Source organism: Zonotrichia leucophrys, chromosome 12 (genome assembly GCF_028769735.1).
Source record: "Zonotrichia leucophrys gambelii isolate GWCS_2022_RI chromosome 12, RI_Zleu_2.0, whole genome shotgun sequence".
In the NCBI taxonomy this organism is placed as follows: Eukaryota; Metazoa; Chordata; class Aves; order Passeriformes; family Passerellidae; genus Zonotrichia; species Zonotrichia leucophrys.
The window spans coordinates 8,869,396-8,886,082 of NC_088182.1; the positions used below are offsets into that span (position 1 = coordinate 8,869,396).

Genomic DNA, 16,687 nt, shown 5'->3' on the forward strand with positions numbered 1-16,687 from the left:
AGGGATACCCGGGATGCCACCAGCACCGCGTGGCCGTGGAGCGACGCCGGCCGAGAGGCTCCTCGCGGCCGCCCCGCTCCTTCGCGGCATGCGGGTGCCGCCCGGTCCCCATCCCCACGAAGCTCCTGGGGCGAGGCTTCGAGTCGCGCCCGTGTGGGGCCGGACCCGGCGCACGGGCTCCCCGGGAAGGGCGCCGAGGCCTGCGCGGCCTGTAGCGGAGGGGCCGCGCTCTGCCCCGGGCGGCAGCGCGGAGCGAAGCGTCCCCATGGAGGCGGAGAACGCCCCGCGGGACCGCGCCGGGTCTGCTTTAACGGGCCCATGTGCTCGGCGCGGCCTCGCCAGCCCCGGCCCCGCTTAAGGTGGCCCGTGGGGCTGGGCAGGGTCTCCCTGCACTTGCTTCATCTGCAGGGGCACAGACACGGGGCTCAGGGCACGGGGTTCATACCCGTTCCCCGGCACACCGCTCTGACCCCAGTCCGGGGCCGAGCGGGGCGCGCCCCGCTCGAGTCCACCTTAAGGGGGGAGGGCGCTCCGGCGGTGTTTGTACACAGCGTGCGCACCCGCCTGCAGCCCCTGTGCCCTGCGGCACAGCCCCTGCACCCGCCCATCCTGCCTGCACCCCCGGAGACACCTCTCCCTTCCACCCCAACAGGCCAACCTTATGGTGCTGGCTGGGGCAGCTGCAGCTCCCGTGGGGTCACAGCAGTGCTACACAGCAGATAGGAGCAGACTGTGCCCCCAAAACAAGGGAGACACCCCACACACACACCCCAACACATCAGGAGGACAAAAAGGAGACCACCCCCACCCCAGCACCCCAAGACTGAGCAGGAGAACAGGAGGCAGTGACAGTGCAGTGACAGGGCTGGGATCTCCGTTTATTGAGGCGATGCTGTGGGGCACCCCAGGGGACTGCACCAAGGCACGGTGGCACTGGGGGTGTGCAAGGACCCCCAGGGAAGCCACACCACGGTGGTGTAGCAGCAGCAGATCCCTCAGGCCTTGCCAGGGTCCTCCTTGAGAGTCACTGTGCGGTTGAACACCATCTGGGGAGAAACACAGGGTGTGCTCAGAGCCCCATGGTGAGCAGGGGGTGCTTGCACACGTGTGTGCAGGCTGCCTCACTGCCCCCATCCCACAGGGCTCACCTTCCCCTCCTCACTGTCGGGATCCACAGAGAAGTAGCCCAGGCGCTCAAACTGGAACTTGTCAAAGGGCCGAGCAGAGCGGACAGAGCTGTCGACCAGGGCATTGTGCACCACACGCAGGGAGTCCTGGCAGGGGGGACAGCTCAGCTCAGCCAGCACCCCTACACTTCTGTCCTCTGCACAGCCCAGCTTCCCCCAGCTCCTCTTCCCCTTGAGACACAGTAAGGGCCTGCCCCAAGAGGGGTGGGGTGTTCATGGAAGTGGGTGCCTCAGGACTGGGTGCAGGAGGTCCCCACTTCCCCTCAGGCCCATAACCTCAGCTGCTGCCACTACTCACAGGGTTGAGGTCACTCAGAAAGCCACCAGGTACCTCCGATGGGTCCTCAGGATTTTTGTGCAAAAACCTGCCATGAGATAAGAGTCTTATCCCAAAGCTGCCAAATGAGGGGACAGGGTGCCACTCATGGGATCCCAGAGCATCATCTTTCCCACCAAAGGTCTGGGCAGAACCCAGCAGGGCCTGCTGCTGTACAGCTGTGCTGCTGCTCCAGCACTGCTGAGCTTGTGCTGGCCTTGGCTGGCAGTGGGATACTCACAGCCGCTCGTAGAGCCGCACTTCACAGGCCAGTGGCACCGACACCCAGTGGATGAAAGCCTTGGGCTTTTCTGCCACATCTGACTTGGTGCAGGTCACCTCCAGCTCAATGACACGCCCACTGACATCCTGAGGAAGAGGAGACGAGCTAAGCAGTCTTATCCCATGTGGCAGGCCCAGGGCTGAGCCCCCAGCCCCACAGCTCGGGGACACCTTGTTCCCCTCTGTGAGGCACAGGGCAGGCAGAGAGCAGCCACACAGGCAGCCTGACCCTCCCTGTGTCCAGAGCAGCCAGCATGACATTGCACAGCCCAGCCTCATGTCACCAGTGCCCACAGTCACGCACCTTGATGACATTCTGGACGGTGATGACGTAGCCAGTGTGGCGCAGCCCCACCGGCTGCCCGGGTGCCAGGCGCTTGTAGCCCTTGTCTGCCTCCTGTAAGAGAGTTCACGGCTGCATGAGGGGTCCCAGCATGGGCAGCAGGCCCCCCTTCTAACCTGTCTCTCTGCCATCCCAGGGATCAGTGATCCCAGGGCTGTTTGAACTCCTGTGTTGCTGTGGGATGTTCCCACAGACAGACCAGGCTGAGAACCATTGGCTGGACATGTCCTGGCCAGGCTGAGGGCAGCATTTGCCCAGTGCCCATCAGAGCTGCCACATTTGGGAGTCACAGTCCGGTGCTCAACACCCACCCATAACCTCTGTGTGCAGCACCAACACCATTTCCAGGGCTGCCAGGCTCCTGCTGCACAAGCTATAGCTCCAGGAGTGAGGGTAGTATAGCCCAGTGGGCCTGGCTCACCTCCCTGAAGTCTGTCTCCTCAATGTAGACGGTCTGGTGGAAGGGCACTTTGTGAAAACCACGGCTCTCATCGGCTGGGAAGTTGGGCACAAGGACCTCCAGTGCCTGGGGAGAAAGAGGGCTTGAATGCTGCTCTCAAGAAACCCCACTCCCACAACAGCCCACGGCAGTCTCACCTTTGGAGCAGGGAAGTTGGTGATGGTGACTTTGAGGGGCTCCAGGACTGCCATGGCACGGGGGGCCTGCTCATTCAGCACCTCCCGTGCACAAGCCTCCAGCAGATGCGGCTCCATTGTCGCCTGGGCCACTGTCACACCAACCTGAGGAACAGCGTGCTGTGACCATGCTGGCCAGGGGATGCAGCCATCTGCCCTGTCCCACCCCAGCCAAAGCCTACCCGTGCACAGAAGTTGTTGATGGCCTCGGGGGGGAAGCCTCGCCGGCGCAGGGCCGTCAGCGTGAAGAGACGTGGGTCATCCCAGTCCCTGAGGAAACACCAGAGTGACAACCAGGCATGCTGTGGGTGAGCCCCATCACAGCAGCTGGCCCTGCTCCTACCTCACAGCACCCGTCTCCACCAGGCGGATGATCTTTCTCTTGGAGACCACGGTGTAGAGCAGGTTCAGGCGCCCATATTCCCACTGCACGGGGCAGTAAACGTCCAGAGCGTTGCACAGCCAGAAGTAGGAGGAGCGCCTGCAAGGGAGGTGCAGGGACAGCCCAGCTCAGCCACATGGACACGCTATCCCCCAGCACTCTGGCAGCCCCCAGGTGCTGCTCCCAGGTCTAGCTCAGCCCTGGGCCATGCCATGCATGGTGCTCACCTGGCCTGGAACTCCTTGGTGCAGAGGGAGTGCGTGATGTGCTCGATGGAGTCGCAGAGGCAGTGTGTGTAATCATATGTGGGGTAGATGCACCTGCAAGGCAGATGCAGTCAGCTCAGGGCAGAGCATGGTGCTGCTCCACTCCTGATACCTCCTCACTACCAGGAAATCCAGATCCAGCCCCACCACATGTGCCAGGACATGGCAGCCCTCCCTACCACTTGTCCCCAGTGCGGTGGTGTGGAGTGAACTTGACACGGTAGGCAACGGGATCCATCTTCCCATCCTCCATCACCAGCTTCATCCTCAGCGTGGCTTCCCCCTCCCCAAACTTCCCCTTTCTCATATCCTGTGGAGACAGGGGAAGCTGTCAGCTGAGCCACAGATCCAGAGCCCACAGGCACACAGCAGCTGCCCCAGCTAGGAGTACCTCAAAGAGCAGGAGTGATTCTTCCACAGGCCGGTCCCGCCACGGCGAGGGTGGTGGGTTGTGGCCCTTGATCTCCTCAACCTTCTGATGGCAGACATATGCCTGACCCCTACGGAGAGGAAATGCCATCACCAGACCTGAGTGACCCTTCTCCTGGGCAAGGGGGAGCCCTGACCAGTGCAGGATATCAACACCAGCTTGGCACATTCCTACTGCCCCACATGCTCACCTGCGGATGAGCTCCAGGGCCCAGGTGTAGAGCTGGTCAAAGTAATCCGACGCATGTGTCACTGCATAAGGCTGGTAGCCTGTGGGGATGGGTGAAATGGAGCAGGTTGGAGGAACCCCAAAGGTCCAGCAGCAAGACCTGAATGCAGGGGTGTCCCTGGCACTTGGCTTGATCCTGCCCTGCCCATCCTGAGCCTTACCCAGCCACTCCACCATCTCCCGGATGGCTGTGAAGTATTTCTCCTCCTCCTTCTCGGGGTTGGTGTCGTCATAGCGCAAGAAGCACACGCCACCATTGGCCTGGGGATGAAGAGACAATGAGCAGTTGCTCCCTGAGGGACCAGCAGCCAAGCAGCAGGGAAAGGCAGGGCCAGGATGGCTTGGTGCTTTTTACCTTGGCATAGCCAAAGTTGAAGTTGATGGCCTTGGCATGGCCAATGTGCAGGATCCCGTTAGGCTCAGGAGGGAAGCGTGTCCGTACCTGAAGAGGCAAAGGGGACACCTCTCTCCTTCAGGAGGAGATTTTTACCTTCCCTGACAGCAGTAACACTGCCATGAGCCCCTGGCAATCCTGCAGAGCACCCTGTGCTGTGTGGGTGCTGCCTCTGCTGTGCCCCTGTGAGCGGTGTGTTCCCCACCCACCCCTGTGGGGTGTCACTGTCACATGGAACCGCTGGGCTGTGGGATATGGCCTCACCTGCCCACCCGTGATTGCCAGGTGCTGCTTCAGCAGGGCCATCGTGTTGGGCGTCACCACATAGCCCTCAGTCTTGTAGTTCTCTCCTGCAGGTAGAGGATGCTCAGGGCTGCAGCAATGCCCTAACCATGCCAAGGCCCAGCAGCCAGGGGGGAAGGACACAGGAGCTGTCCAGTTCTCTGCAGCACAGAGAGCTGGGACCAGGCAGAGCCAGTGGAGTGGCCCCACATATGGCAGTGACACCTTGCACTCACCTGGCTTGTGGAACTTCAGGGCTTCCCCTCGCAGCTGCTCCAGCAACGACTTTGACTCTGTGCCCATGTCACCTGCAGGGAGATGGGGCTGAGCTCCCTGATCACAGCTCCCAGGGCCCAGCTTGGAAGCAGGTCCAGCAGGAACTGAAGGGTTGGGGAAGAGTCTCTTACCATTCTCCACCACAGCCACCTTCTGTTTCTCTGCTGGGGCCAGACGGGCCTTTGCCACCTGCAGAGACCAGCACAGCATGCTGAGTGCCCAGCTGCAGCACACACCTTCCCCTCCTGGCCCAGCCTGCTGGCCCCACAGCTCCCTCTAGACCTGTACCCATGGTGGCAGCTCAGCCCAGAGCTGCTATTTGGGATCCTGCTGGGACACTTGGCAAGAAAATACCATCCAAGTCTGCAGCCTCTCCTTCTCCTTACCTTTGGTTTCTTTTCCAGATCAGCTTCTGTCTTTGGCCCAAGCAAATGCAGCACCTGGAGAAGAGTGACACAGTCAGGAGTCAAAAAGGCTGCTCCTGTAGGTGTGTCCTAGTGTCCTGTGCAGTCATCACTCTGCTCACCCTGCCTGCACCTAGGTGGGGCAGGCTGTCCCCAGGGCTGGGCCCTCTAGGGGACTGACTGACAGGTCACAGCACACCCAGGGGACCACAGCAGCACCTGACACAGTAACCTCACACCCACCTGCAGGTCCACCTCGTTCTTGATGGTCTTCCCGTCTGCCCACCGCAGCTGGCTCCGTGCCTCCCCTGCAGACAGGGCACCCCGTGGGCAAGGGGCAGGGCCCAAGCCCGGGGCAGCTTCACCCAGGGAGCTGATGCAGAATGCCACACCCTTTGCCCCAGGGCTGTCCCTGCTGCTGGGCGCTATGGCCCTGCTTGTGTGTGGGATCTGGCAGGATGACATCTCCCCATGGCAAAGGGCTGGCTCTCGGGATTTGGGGGAGCACAGCGGCACTGGCAGTCAGGCACAGGGATGTGACGGCCACCAGCACCAGGCAGAGGCTGCCCCGGTGTCACCACTCACCCATCAGCAGCCCCATGTTGAAGTGGTAGCGCTCTGCCAGCAGCTCTGCTCGGTGCTTGCTGATCACAGCCTCCACCTGGGAGTGGCACAGGGACCCCGGGGTGAGCGAGGCAGGCAGGAGCACAGCAGGAGCCAGCCCAACGTCCCCTGTGCTGTCCCCACAGGGTCACAGCCCCACTCACCGCCTCCTCGATCTGCTCGGGGGTGACGCAGACCCCCACACCGCAAGCCCGCTCAAAGTCTGCCACGTCCAGGGGCTCCAAGGGGTGGCTCCTCACGTACTCCAGGGCAGCTGGGGACAGAGCAGGGATGAAGCGCGGTGCCCGCGGGGCCGGGGCCGGACGGGGGCAGGGGCCGGGGCCGCACGGTACCGTTGAGCTGCAGGTCGGTGAGGATCTCCCTGCGGGCGATGTAGCCGACGAGGAAGCCGAGGTGTTTCGGGTCCTTGAGGCGGGCAGCCGCATTGTACAGAAGTGTCCCGGTGGCCTTGTCCAGCGCCGGGCCCAGCGCGCTCCGAGCCTGTCACCACCCCGGAGAGCGTCAGGACAGGACGGGGGCCCGAGCCCCGGCGAACCGGCGGCACCGGGGGGCAGAGCGGGACAGGGGAGTGCCAAGGGCCGGGAGGCTGGGGTGTCCCGGCAAGGATGAGGTCGAGGGGGGTGACAGCGGGATCACGGTGCCAATGTACCCGGGTGACACCGGAGATCGGGTTACCGAGTGACACCGATACCAGAGTACCGAGTTCCCAGGGTGGCCGGGTCCCCAGGTGACATCGGGGAGGACTGGGGACTAGGGTGCAGACCCGCGGCGGACGCACCTGCAGCACAGCCCGGCGCAGCAGCGCGCTGAGTGCCCCGTTGCGCAGCGTCTCCCGCGCCTTGGCCTCGCTGAGGCCGATGCCCGTGAACAGCCCCAGCGCCTCCTCCGCTTCCTCCGCCGCCATCGCTGCCGCCGCCGCCGCCATGCTGCCGCCTCCACCCGGGGGCGGGGCCGTGCCCAGCCAACCGGCAGCGAGAGCTCTCCGTGCCGGCCAATGGCAGGCGGGAAACCGGCGCGGGCTGGGCCAATGGGAGCGCGGGAGGCGGGCTCAGCGCGCGGGCTGTTGCATCATTTAAAGAGACCGGCAGCGGCGGCGGCCACGTGGGGGGCGGGGCTGGAGGCGGGCCCGGGGCGGGGCGGGCTCCGATCCCGCCCGGCGCCCCCGCTCCCGGCGCTCGGTGCCCCGCGGCTGCTGCCCGCGCCTCCGGTGTGCCCTGTGCGTCTCTGCCTGCCCCGACGGGCGCGGGCCCTGCAGCGAGCCCCTGGGGATGCACATGCCCAAGGTCCTGCGGTGGAGAGCGCGTCGCTGTGGCGGCTTCAGCACGGTGTACGCGGGGCCAGGTTGACTCGGCGTCCCCGGCTCCCCCGGATCGTGCGTGGTCATTTGGCCCTGCCAACCCAGTGTCCGCACTCTTCCCATCTCCCCTGTCCCCCTCGCTGCCCTAGTACACCCCTCATCCCAGTGTTCCCAGGCTTCCCTAGACCGGTGGAACTTTGGCTGCCTCAGCCCAGTGTCCTCCACCCCGCCCTCGCCCCATCTGATGTCTTGTCCAGTCTGGTGTCCCCAGCTCTCCCTTTGCCCCACCAGCTTCCCCAGTCCGGTATTCTCCAGCTCTTCCGGCCCGGTGCCCCCGGGTGTCCTCCACAACCCCACGTTTTCTGCCTCTCCCCGGGAGTCCCTGCTCCAACCCGATATCCCCCCTCAGCTTGGCACTCTTAGCTCAGTACCCCCTTAGCCCAGTGTCCCATCCCACCTCAGCCCGAGTAGCAGCAGACTCGAGTGGTTGTGGAAGGAGGTTTATTGGAAATACGGGGTGGGAGGAGGCACTAGCAGGTCCTGCCAGCCAGAGCCACCGGACACAACCAGACAAGGCAGGTCCTGGCTCCTCCATGGGTGGGTGCTGGAGTCAACGCTGGTGTCACAGTGAGTCCCACACCACGGAGGGGACAGCCATGGCTGAGCACCGGCACAGAGCTATAGTTCCATCCTGGTGCCAGGCACTGTGTCTGTCCCCTTGGTGGCCGCCTGCTCCCTGCCCGTAGCTGGCAGTGGCTTTAAGCTATAGCGGGCACTGACATTGGTACCTGAGACGCTGCGGTACTCGCCCATCTCGGTGCGCACGCTCTCATTCTGGGTGATGGTGAGCAGCACCGGCACGGAGAGCGTCACCTCCTTCCGAAGCACTTGGATGCTGAGCGCGGTGCGCGGGGGGATCTTGGCCGGCAGCTGCACCTCCACGCGCTGCCGGCGAGTGCTGCTTTCGCTGCGCCCTTTCTGCACCGTAAAGATGTTGGAGGCTTCCACGGTCAGCGTGAAGGAGAGCCCGGCTTTGAGGCTGGTGGCATTGCTGAAGTTGAAGCTCTGCCAGAGTGTGGTGCCGTACTCCCGGCTGCTGCTGGCCGCCAGCGCCTGCTCCGACTCGGTCTCGTTCACCCCCTCAATCTCATCCACCAGCACCTCCCGCTCCTCCTCCACCCGCTTCTGTTCCCAGAGGAGACGCGCCGAGACCAGGGGCCGCCCAGGCCGTAGCGGGCGCAGGTGGGACAGCCGAGACTGGAAGTTCAGCTCCAGTTTGTAGTCGGCGAGGTGCTCGCCGGGCCACGCCAGGCAGTGCCAGCCGCCCCGGCCGGGGTGCTGGTAGAGCAGCCAGACCCCTCGCTGCACCGTGTGCGAGGCCACCCGGTCGTTGAAGTACCCATACGCCAAGTTGGTCTCCTCTGTCACCACCTTGCAGGCGCCTTGGAAGTTGGGGTGCTCGTAGAGGGTGATCTGGGGGTCCCCCAGGTCGTGGTGCACGAGGCGCAGTGCTGAGAAGCTGTTGGGCCGATCCACAGAGGGGTACTCGCCCTCCTCGAAGACGTACGACTCCCCCTCGTACTTGGGGTCCGTGTAGGCAATCCATGGCTGCCCCTCCACTTTCAGGGAGGCGATGCAGTCCCCAAAATCCAGCTCGTGCAGGTCAGGCACGTCGCAGGTGAACTCTCGGCTCAGCCCCTCGAAGTTGGCGCGCTCGTACACTGTGATCCGGTTCATGGTGCCCGCCCCTGCCCGGGCACAACAGGGGCCACGTCCCCTCCTCTGGGCTCACGGGGGGCTACAGGAGACCCCTGAGGAAAGCCCAGCAAGCAAAGGCAAACCTCGGCACCCCTTTAACTCTTGTCCTCTGCCTTTCCTTTGCCCACCTGCTGCCTGGGCCCCGTGCTCTCACCGTCTGTGCTGGCAGCACCCTGCAGCTGTGCCTTTTAGGAAGGGGTGGTGGGACCAGGGCGTGCTGCAGCACGAAGCAAAGGCGATGACAACGCTCGCCCCCGCACCCCGAGCCCAGCCCTTGTCCCCACTTGGTGCTGGGGAGTCAGCCAGGCCCCGCACACCGGGATGCCAGCTGGTCCCACAGACCAGCCCTGCCGGAAAGTCCTGCCATGCCCCAGGCACGTGAGGCTCCTGCTGAAGAGTCACCGCCAATTATCAGTGATGCTTCCGCCCTGCCCGCGCTAATTACAGTGTGCATCGCCGGTGGGGCAGGAACTGCTGGCTCACCCCACCAGGGTGAGAGGGCATCGTGGTGGGGCAAGCCAGCGCCCCAAAACAAGAGCCTCTGGAACCCTGGTGATCCCAGCAATTGGATATGGACACCTGGCATGGTGGCACTGCTCCAGCCCAGTCTCTGAGGATGGCTGGGGCAGATGGGAACGCTTCTTCCCCCTTGTCACTTCACGGGGTGCCCAAGGCACTGCTGGGGTGGGATGCTGGGCACAGCAGGACACTGACATCAAACCGAGGCATTGGCAGGCAGCCACTCCAAGCACAGCATGCTGGTGGTTTCCTCCGGGCTCCACGCAGGTTGCCACGGCATGAACTGGAGCTGGCCTCCCCAGGAGCTACTGCTGTGGGGCACAGGGCACGTGCACTGCCTAGCTGGCACCCTGCTGAAACAGGGCTCAGGCAGCTCACAGCTTCTGGGGCAAGGTTAAGCCTTTGACTTCTGGCTACATGCCCAGAGGCTGCCTCATCCACTTGTCCACACAGCCCTCAGCAGCCCAGGGTTTTTCCCAAGGCACAGTGCATGAAGTGGGGAGGCACAAGGCTGATACGAAGTTTCCAGTGGGGTACAGCTGGATCCTGACCCACCCCCTGGGGACAGTCAAAACCCTCAAAGCCTCTGGGCTAAAATCTGCCTCTTGGAGCTGATTAGCAAGGCCAGCCCTTGGCTGCATGGGGTCCCCTGGTCCCACCAGGCTTTGGTACAGCCTGCAGGCACCCACATCCTGTGGTGGAGAAGAATGGAGACCCCATTGCTCCAACAGCCTGTACCCCACAAGTCACCCAAAAGAGGAACCCAGGCATCCCTGAATTGTTGAACCCTATTCCCTTCAAACCTCTGTCCCCCAAAGGCCAGTGCCACCCCACACCTTGCCCTTCATTGTCCGCTGCTGGTGCCCCACTTCCCCCGCCTGCAGTGCCAGGACTGCCAGGGTCTCCCAGTTTATTGCCAGATGTCGGGGCGGTTGGGGTTACACCAGACAAACGCTACGGGAAGCAGTTAGTGAGTGGGGGGCCATGGGGGCCGCGGGCAGGGGCCAGGGAAGGGCTGTCCCTCTCGCTCCCCCAGCCGGTGGCCTCCCTGCCGTTCCCCCGGGCTGCCGCGCTCCCCCGCGCCGGGGACCCCTCCTGTGCCCCGTGGCTGCCCTGGCTCCGTGGCCCCCAGCACCCCCCAGCTCGCTGCGTTCTCCCCCTGAGCGAGGCCGGCGGCCGGGGCGGCGCGGGGGGCACGGGGCAGCGTGGGTGGGTGGGAGGCGGTGCTGGCATTATTGCTATGGCGGGCGGGAGCAGCGCGACCCTCCCCACGCTCAGATCACAGTCTCGAAGAGCGTCGCCTTCTCCTTGGGGGGCTCTGGGGCCAGCAGCTTGGCTTCTGCCTCTGGCGTCAGGTACTCCAGGTGGTGTTGGCCCCAGATTGGAGTGGTCAGGAGCTGCCAGCGCTGTGGGGACATCGCGTCAGCGCCCAGGGACAACAGCACTGGGACTGCCGGGACCCAGCAATGCACAGGGAGAGGAAAGGGATGGGATTTGGGTGGGGGTAGAGGTGAGACTGGGACAGGAAATGGATTGAAATGGGATTGAGAAAGGGACAGAGATTGCGCAGGGACAGGGATGGCACTGAGACTGACAGGATTACGACAGTGATGTCAGCAAGGATGGAGTTTGGGTGAGGCTGGGAGTGAGACAGCAGCGAGGATAGGAATCTGATAGGAGTGAGAGCAATGAAGGCAGGAAGAGGATTTGGACGGGGCGAGTCTAGGATGGGAAAAGGACTAAATGAGATTGAGAGAAGGACAGGAATTGTAAGGAGACACTGATGGGGATGTGCCAGGATCTAGCTGCAACAGGGATAGGGATAGGACTGAGACAGTGATGTAACCATCGGTGGGAATCAGGTAAGACTGGGAATACGACAGCAATGGGGACAGGGATGGGATTTGGGTGGGAGTGAGACACTGGGGACAGGCACATGATTTGGATGGGAATAAGACAATGATGACAACGGATGAGACCTGGCTATGGATAGGACTGTGATGGCAATGTGGATAGTGGTGGGATTTGAACGGGAATCAGACAGTGATAAAGACAGGGATGGGATCTGGTGGTGGATGGGACTGAGACGGCGATGTGGATGATGGAATTTGACTGGGGCCGAGACTAGGCCATGGACAGCACTATGAAGGGGACAACCATGGCTGAGAATGGGGTGGGGACAGAGGCAGGAGTGATCCCGCTGCACTGCCCTCACCTCGCGCAAGGAGCCTTTGCAGCGCAGGAGCTTGTAGATAACAGTGCAGGGGATGCAGAGCATGGAGGAGAGTGCCAGGACCCAGCCGATGGCTTCCCCCCACCACGGGTACACGTATGTCTTATTGTATGTCAGCGGCTTGTAGTTCACCACGTGGAACACAAAGACGCCCTGGGTGGAGAGAGGGAGGTGAGGTCCCCACCCCGACGCGGTCACGGCCGAGCCCCCGAGCCGCGCTCGCCCCACGGCAGCGACACGCGTGTGCCGGCAGCGGCCGCCGGGGGGCGCTCCGTGCCCGCGGCGCAGCGCGGGGCGGCGGCACACGCGTGTCCCCACGGGCTGTGGCCTCGCTCACCACGCAGACCAGCGGTGTCACCACAGCCCAGCACCACTTCATGACGGGCAAGGGCCGGTAGCCGATCATACGGGCCACATCGTCCATGAAGCGGTCGGCACCTGTGGGGAGGAGGGCGTCAGCTGGGGCGCTTGTGTCCCACCTCGTGTCCTCCCTTATGTCCCCCTCCCCGTGTCCCCCTGGCCTCACCATAGACCCAGGCAATGACCACGCACTCCCAGAAAGCCTGCCACAGCAACGTGATCCCGCTGGCCGAGTAGTTGTCAAAGAGCTGGAATACGTACATGCCGCCCTGCCAGGAAGGTGCCCGTGTCACCAGCGTTGTGCTGGCTGTCCCGCTCGCTGCCACACTGGCAAGTCATAGCCTTGCCAGCACCAGTACCCCACCTGGCATGAACACCCTGCATGCCATGGGCACCCTGCTCCCACAGCACCCCTACGCCACAGAGACCCCCATGCCATAGGCAGCTCCACTGACACGAGGGCAGCAGCCCAGTGAGCTCCCGCCCCACAGTGGCATCTCATGGGAGATGATGCCTCAGGAACAGCCACAGGTGGCCAGTGTGGGGCTGGCCGTCAGTGTCCCTGCTGTGTCCCCCACCTGTGTGACCATGGAGAGGTCAATGAGAAAGCAGATGATGCAGCAGAGCGCAGCGGTGAGCTCACGGCGCAGAGAGCCAGCCCCCGGCTGGGGGAACAGGTCCAGGATGCCCGTGATGAAACCCTCCACACCGACAAACTGTGGCACAAAGCAGAGCTCAGTGGGGATGTGCCACCCATCCTCTCCCCGTTCCCCATCTCCCCGGTTGCCACAGCACCTGGCTGTCCAGCCCCAGCACGAGAAGCATGATGAAAAAGAGCGTGGCCCACAGCGGGGACAAGGGCATCAGCGTCACAGCTTTGGGGTAGGCGATGAAAGCCAGCCCGGGACCTGCAGGAGAGTGGGGTCAGAGATTCCACTCAAGGGGTGACACAGAAGACACCGTTGGCACCCAGCATCCATCACTTACCAGACTCGGCCACCTTGGAGATGTCCACGCCCTGCTCAGAGGCCATGAAGCCGAGCACAGAGAAGACAACAAAGCCGGCAAAGAAGCTGGTGCAGCTGTTGATCACAGCCAGGATGTAGGCATCCCTGTGGGCACAGCATCTAAGGAAGTGCTGGGGGGCACTGGGGGACACACCAGGGGGTCACTGGGGCACACTGGGGGGCCTGCCTGCAGCTGGCACAGCCCTACCTGTAGCAGTTGTTGTGGAAGCGGTTGTAGCTGCCCAGTGCGGTCAGGGCGCCCAGCCCGATGGCGTAGGAGAAGAACACCTGGGTGCCAGCATCAATCCAGACCTGGGGTGTGAGGGAGGATGCCACGGGGTGATGGGGGTGCCAGGGCGTTGTCTAGCACCCAGCTCTCTGCTGCTCTCCCCAGTGCCCTCACCTGTGCCTCAACCAGCTTGGACCAGTCAGGTTTCAGGTAGTAGATGATGCCACCCAGCGCGCCAGGCAGTGTCACTCCGTGGACCAGCAGGAGGATGAGGACCACATACGGGAAGAGCGCCGTGAAGTAGACAATCTGAAGAGCAGTGGGTGGCCATGAGACCCCCCAGAACAGGGCTCTCTGTCACGTGCCACAGGTGTCCCAGCAGGACCAGAGCTTGGGAATGTCCCCAGCAGCTGGAAGCACCTCCCGGACACACGTGGGACACGGGCCTCCCACCCCTGTGGGCTGTGGCACAGGGGGGCAGGAGCCAACAGTGCCACGTGATGCAGTCTTCTCTCATGCCAGTGGCCCTGACGCACGTTCCCCCTGCCAGCATTACCTTCCCAGTCGACTTGACACCCTTCCAGATGCAGAAGTAGACAATCACCCAGGTGGTAAGCAAGCAGAGGATCATCTCCCAGTTCATCTCCCCCGGCTCGCTGAGTCCCCCAGAGAGACGCAGCACCTTGTTCCTGCAGAGTGGGGCTGTGCTGAGCACCAGCATGACACTCCCAGCCCCAGACAACACCCTCCTGGCTCCCACACTCACTCCCAAAACTCAATGACAGGTGAGCGCTTGTTGGTCATGTTGGTGCAGCTGAAGTTGGAGGTCCAAGTGCTGGCAGTGGTGTTAATGCTGACATTTTGGCACAGGTCCAGGTTGAAGAGCTCCGTGCACTGCTCCGTGTTCCAGGAATGGCCACAGGTGGCCCAGGGCAGGGTGTCCGTCAGTGAATGCACCAGGTAAAAGAGCCCCCACACCAAGATCATGATGTAGTAGGAGTTGCAGAAGAAGACGATCACCATAGAGGCCAGGCCTAAACCTGTGGCACGGGGGGATCAGAGCCCACAGGCACCTGTGGGCATCTGGCAGCCAGCATGGAGTGGGATACGGGGTGTTGTAGGGATGGGGGAGGACACAGGAGAACTGACAGGGACAGGACAGGGAAAGCTGGCAGTCCTGGACAGGACAGGAGAGAGCTGGTGGGAATGGGACGGGGAAGCTGGCAGCCCCAGGCAGGACGCGACAGGGTGGGGACAGCTGGCAGCATGGCACAGGACCAGGGGGGAGCCGGCAAGATACCTCTGGAGCTGGGGATCCAGCAGCTGCCCGGGACCCAGCAGCATGGAGGCAGGGAGCCACAGGGGCAGGCAAGGCAGGCAGGGCAGCACGGGGCGCCACGGGGCACAGGTGCAGGCAGCTGCCATCCTTGGCCGCGGCAAAGGGCGGCAGTGGGACGCGGGCAAGGTGCAGGGGAGCAGGCAGGGCGTGGGCAGGGTGCTGCCAGCCCCAGCAGGCTGCGTGCAGCCTGGCACAGTCAGGGTGCAGACAGGGTGCCGGGGGCCCTGGCCAGGGTGCAGGGGCCGCGGAAAGGGTGCAGGCAGGGCGCGGGCAGGGCGCGGCGTTACCCTTGAAGAGAGGGGCGATGTTCCAGGCGGCGATGCCCCCCTGCTTCATGAACTGTCCCAGAGCCACCTCCAAGAAGAAGATGGGGATGCCGCCCACGAAGACGATGAGCAGGTAGGGGATGAGGAAGACGCCTGGGGCCGGGGGCAGGGGGCCGGCTCAGCCGCCGCCGTCCCCCCGGCCCCCCCTTTCGCTCCCCCCCTTCCCGCGCCGCCCGTCCGGACGCAGCGAATGGCAAAGGCGCCTCCGCGCCCTCCCCTCGCCGCGATGTAGGTCAGCACGGGCAGGTACTGGGGGGCTCCCACGACCCCCCGCCCCGAGAGTGACTCCGGAACACCGCGGGCTGGCCCGGGAGCCCCTGGAAGGCGCAGGGCGAGCTGACCCAGCGTGCGGCGAGCCCCAGGCACACACTCCGGGGCGGGAAGGGGGTGCCCCCCGCGCCGCGGGACGCACCCCCGCGGCGTGGGGCGAGCACGAGGCTCACCTCCGCCGTTCTTGTAGCACAGGTAGGGGAAGCGCCAGACGTTGCCCAGCCCCACGGCGAAGCCCACGCAGGACATGATGAAATCCATCTGCCGGGTCCATGTCTCCCGTTCGGGGGCGGCCTCTTTGGGGGGACCAGGGGGTCGCACCAGTGGTGCCGTCACTGTTCGCTCCTCGCCCGCCGTGGGGGGCTCTGTGCCCTCCGCCCCGCCGGGGCCTTCTGCCGAGACGGGGGTTGTGGGGATGCCCACGCCGCCGTCACGCGCGCCCGTGGGGGCGCCGGGGGGGGGGGGGGAAGCACCTCCCCCCCCCCGCGCGCCCCTCTCCGCGCGTAGGGGCGTGACGTCAGATGTCAGGCCGGCGCGTGACGTCACAATGCAGAGCGGTGACTCACCCCGCGGCGGCGGGAGGGGGCGCGCCGCGGTCGCGCGTGGCCGTGGGCCCCCCTCTCCCCCTCCCCAAGCTCATCCCTCCCCGGCGCTCCCCGCTTACCGGAGCCCGCCGGGGCAGCGGCGGCCGCGGCTGTGGCGGCGGCGGCGTCGCGTCGCGGGGCGTCGGGCGGCTGCGGGGCGGCCGTGTCGGTGGGGACGGGGGGCATGTCGCGGGGGGCCGGGGAGCGGGGGCGGGTCGGGGGCGGCTCCGTGGCCGAGGGGGGCTCAGAAGCAATCCACGAAGCACTTGAAGGTGAGTCGGAAGAACCTCATTGAGGGCGGCGGGGCGCGGCGGGGCGGGCCGGGCCGGGCGGGCGGCTCAGAGCCGGGCTGCGGGGCCGGCGCCGCGCGGCCGCTCCGGGGCTCTCTGCGCCGCGGCACCGGGCGGCGGCGGAGGCAGCGACCGGCCGCACCGCCCCCCGAGCCCCATTGGCCGCGCCACCCGCCCGCGGCTTGACGGGACTTGCAGTTCCGACGCACTGGCACCGGCCGCGGGGCGAGGCGGGGGGCACGGGGGGACGAGGCACAGCCGGCGGGATTCCGAGCACTACGGACAGCGAGGGGCGGCGTTGGTAACGGGGGATACCGGGCGCGAGGGACACAAGGCAGTAGGGCACGCCCGGGGACACCAGGGAGCGGAGCGCTAGGGACAGCAGGTGACAAGACAGGCAGCGGGAACGAGGCACTTCAGCGCAC

At 64.6% G+C, this 16,687-nt stretch overlaps 3 protein-coding genes across 5 annotated transcripts; all 3 read right to left on the reverse strand.

The window, feature by feature from the left end:
* Positions 1-857: 857 nt before the first annotated feature.
* On the reverse strand, positions 858-6,990 carry QARS1 (glutaminyl-tRNA synthetase 1). The gene is made up of 24 exons (XM_064724382.1): positions 6,829-6,990; positions 6,383-6,530; positions 6,194-6,303; positions 6,012-6,087; positions 5,670-5,734; positions 5,409-5,462; positions 5,154-5,211; positions 4,983-5,054; positions 4,729-4,814; positions 4,426-4,512; positions 4,232-4,331; positions 4,033-4,111; positions 3,804-3,912; positions 3,592-3,722; positions 3,374-3,466; positions 3,108-3,245; positions 2,947-3,034; positions 2,726-2,869; positions 2,550-2,654; positions 2,090-2,182; positions 1,745-1,872; positions 1,486-1,552; positions 1,149-1,274; positions 858-1,046 (listed from the first exon to the last, which is right to left on the reverse strand). The coding sequence occupies exons 1-24, from the start codon at positions 6,973-6,975 to the stop codon at positions 996-998; spliced, it is 2,355 nt and encodes a 784-aa protein (XP_064580452.1). The 5' UTR covers positions 6,976-6,990; the 3' UTR covers positions 858-995.
* Positions 6,991-8,025: 1,035 nt separating this feature from the next.
* On the reverse strand, positions 8,026-9,084 carry LOC135453403 (epidermal differentiation-specific protein-like). Its single transcript, XM_064724426.1, has one exon. The coding sequence runs from the start codon at positions 9,082-9,084 to the stop codon at positions 8,026-8,028; it is 1,059 nt and encodes a 352-aa protein (XP_064580496.1).
* Positions 9,085-10,517: 1,433 nt separating this feature from the next.
* On the reverse strand, positions 10,518-16,325 carry SLC6A8 (solute carrier family 6 member 8). 3 transcript variants are annotated; one of them, XM_064723704.1, is made up of 14 exons: positions 16,053-16,325; positions 15,562-15,777; positions 15,080-15,211; positions 14,220-14,493; positions 14,010-14,142; positions 13,628-13,762; positions 13,433-13,536; positions 13,205-13,329; positions 13,013-13,125; positions 12,796-12,933; positions 12,384-12,486; positions 12,195-12,295; positions 11,840-12,010; positions 10,518-11,030 (listed from the first exon to the last, which is right to left on the reverse strand). In XM_064723704.1, exons 1-14 carry the CDS (start codon positions 16,156-16,158, stop codon positions 10,899-10,901), a joined length of 1,983 nt encoding a protein of 660 aa, XP_064579774.1. In that variant the 5' UTR covers positions 16,159-16,325; the 3' UTR covers positions 10,518-10,898. The 3 variants fall into 3 exon arrangements, with proteins under 3 accessions (XP_064579774.1, XP_064579773.1, XP_064579775.1); XM_064723703.1 differs by having other exon boundaries at positions 15,562-15,780; XM_064723705.1 differs by having other exon boundaries at positions 15,562-15,684; positions 16,053-16,320.
* Positions 16,326-16,687: the final 362 nt, after the last annotated feature.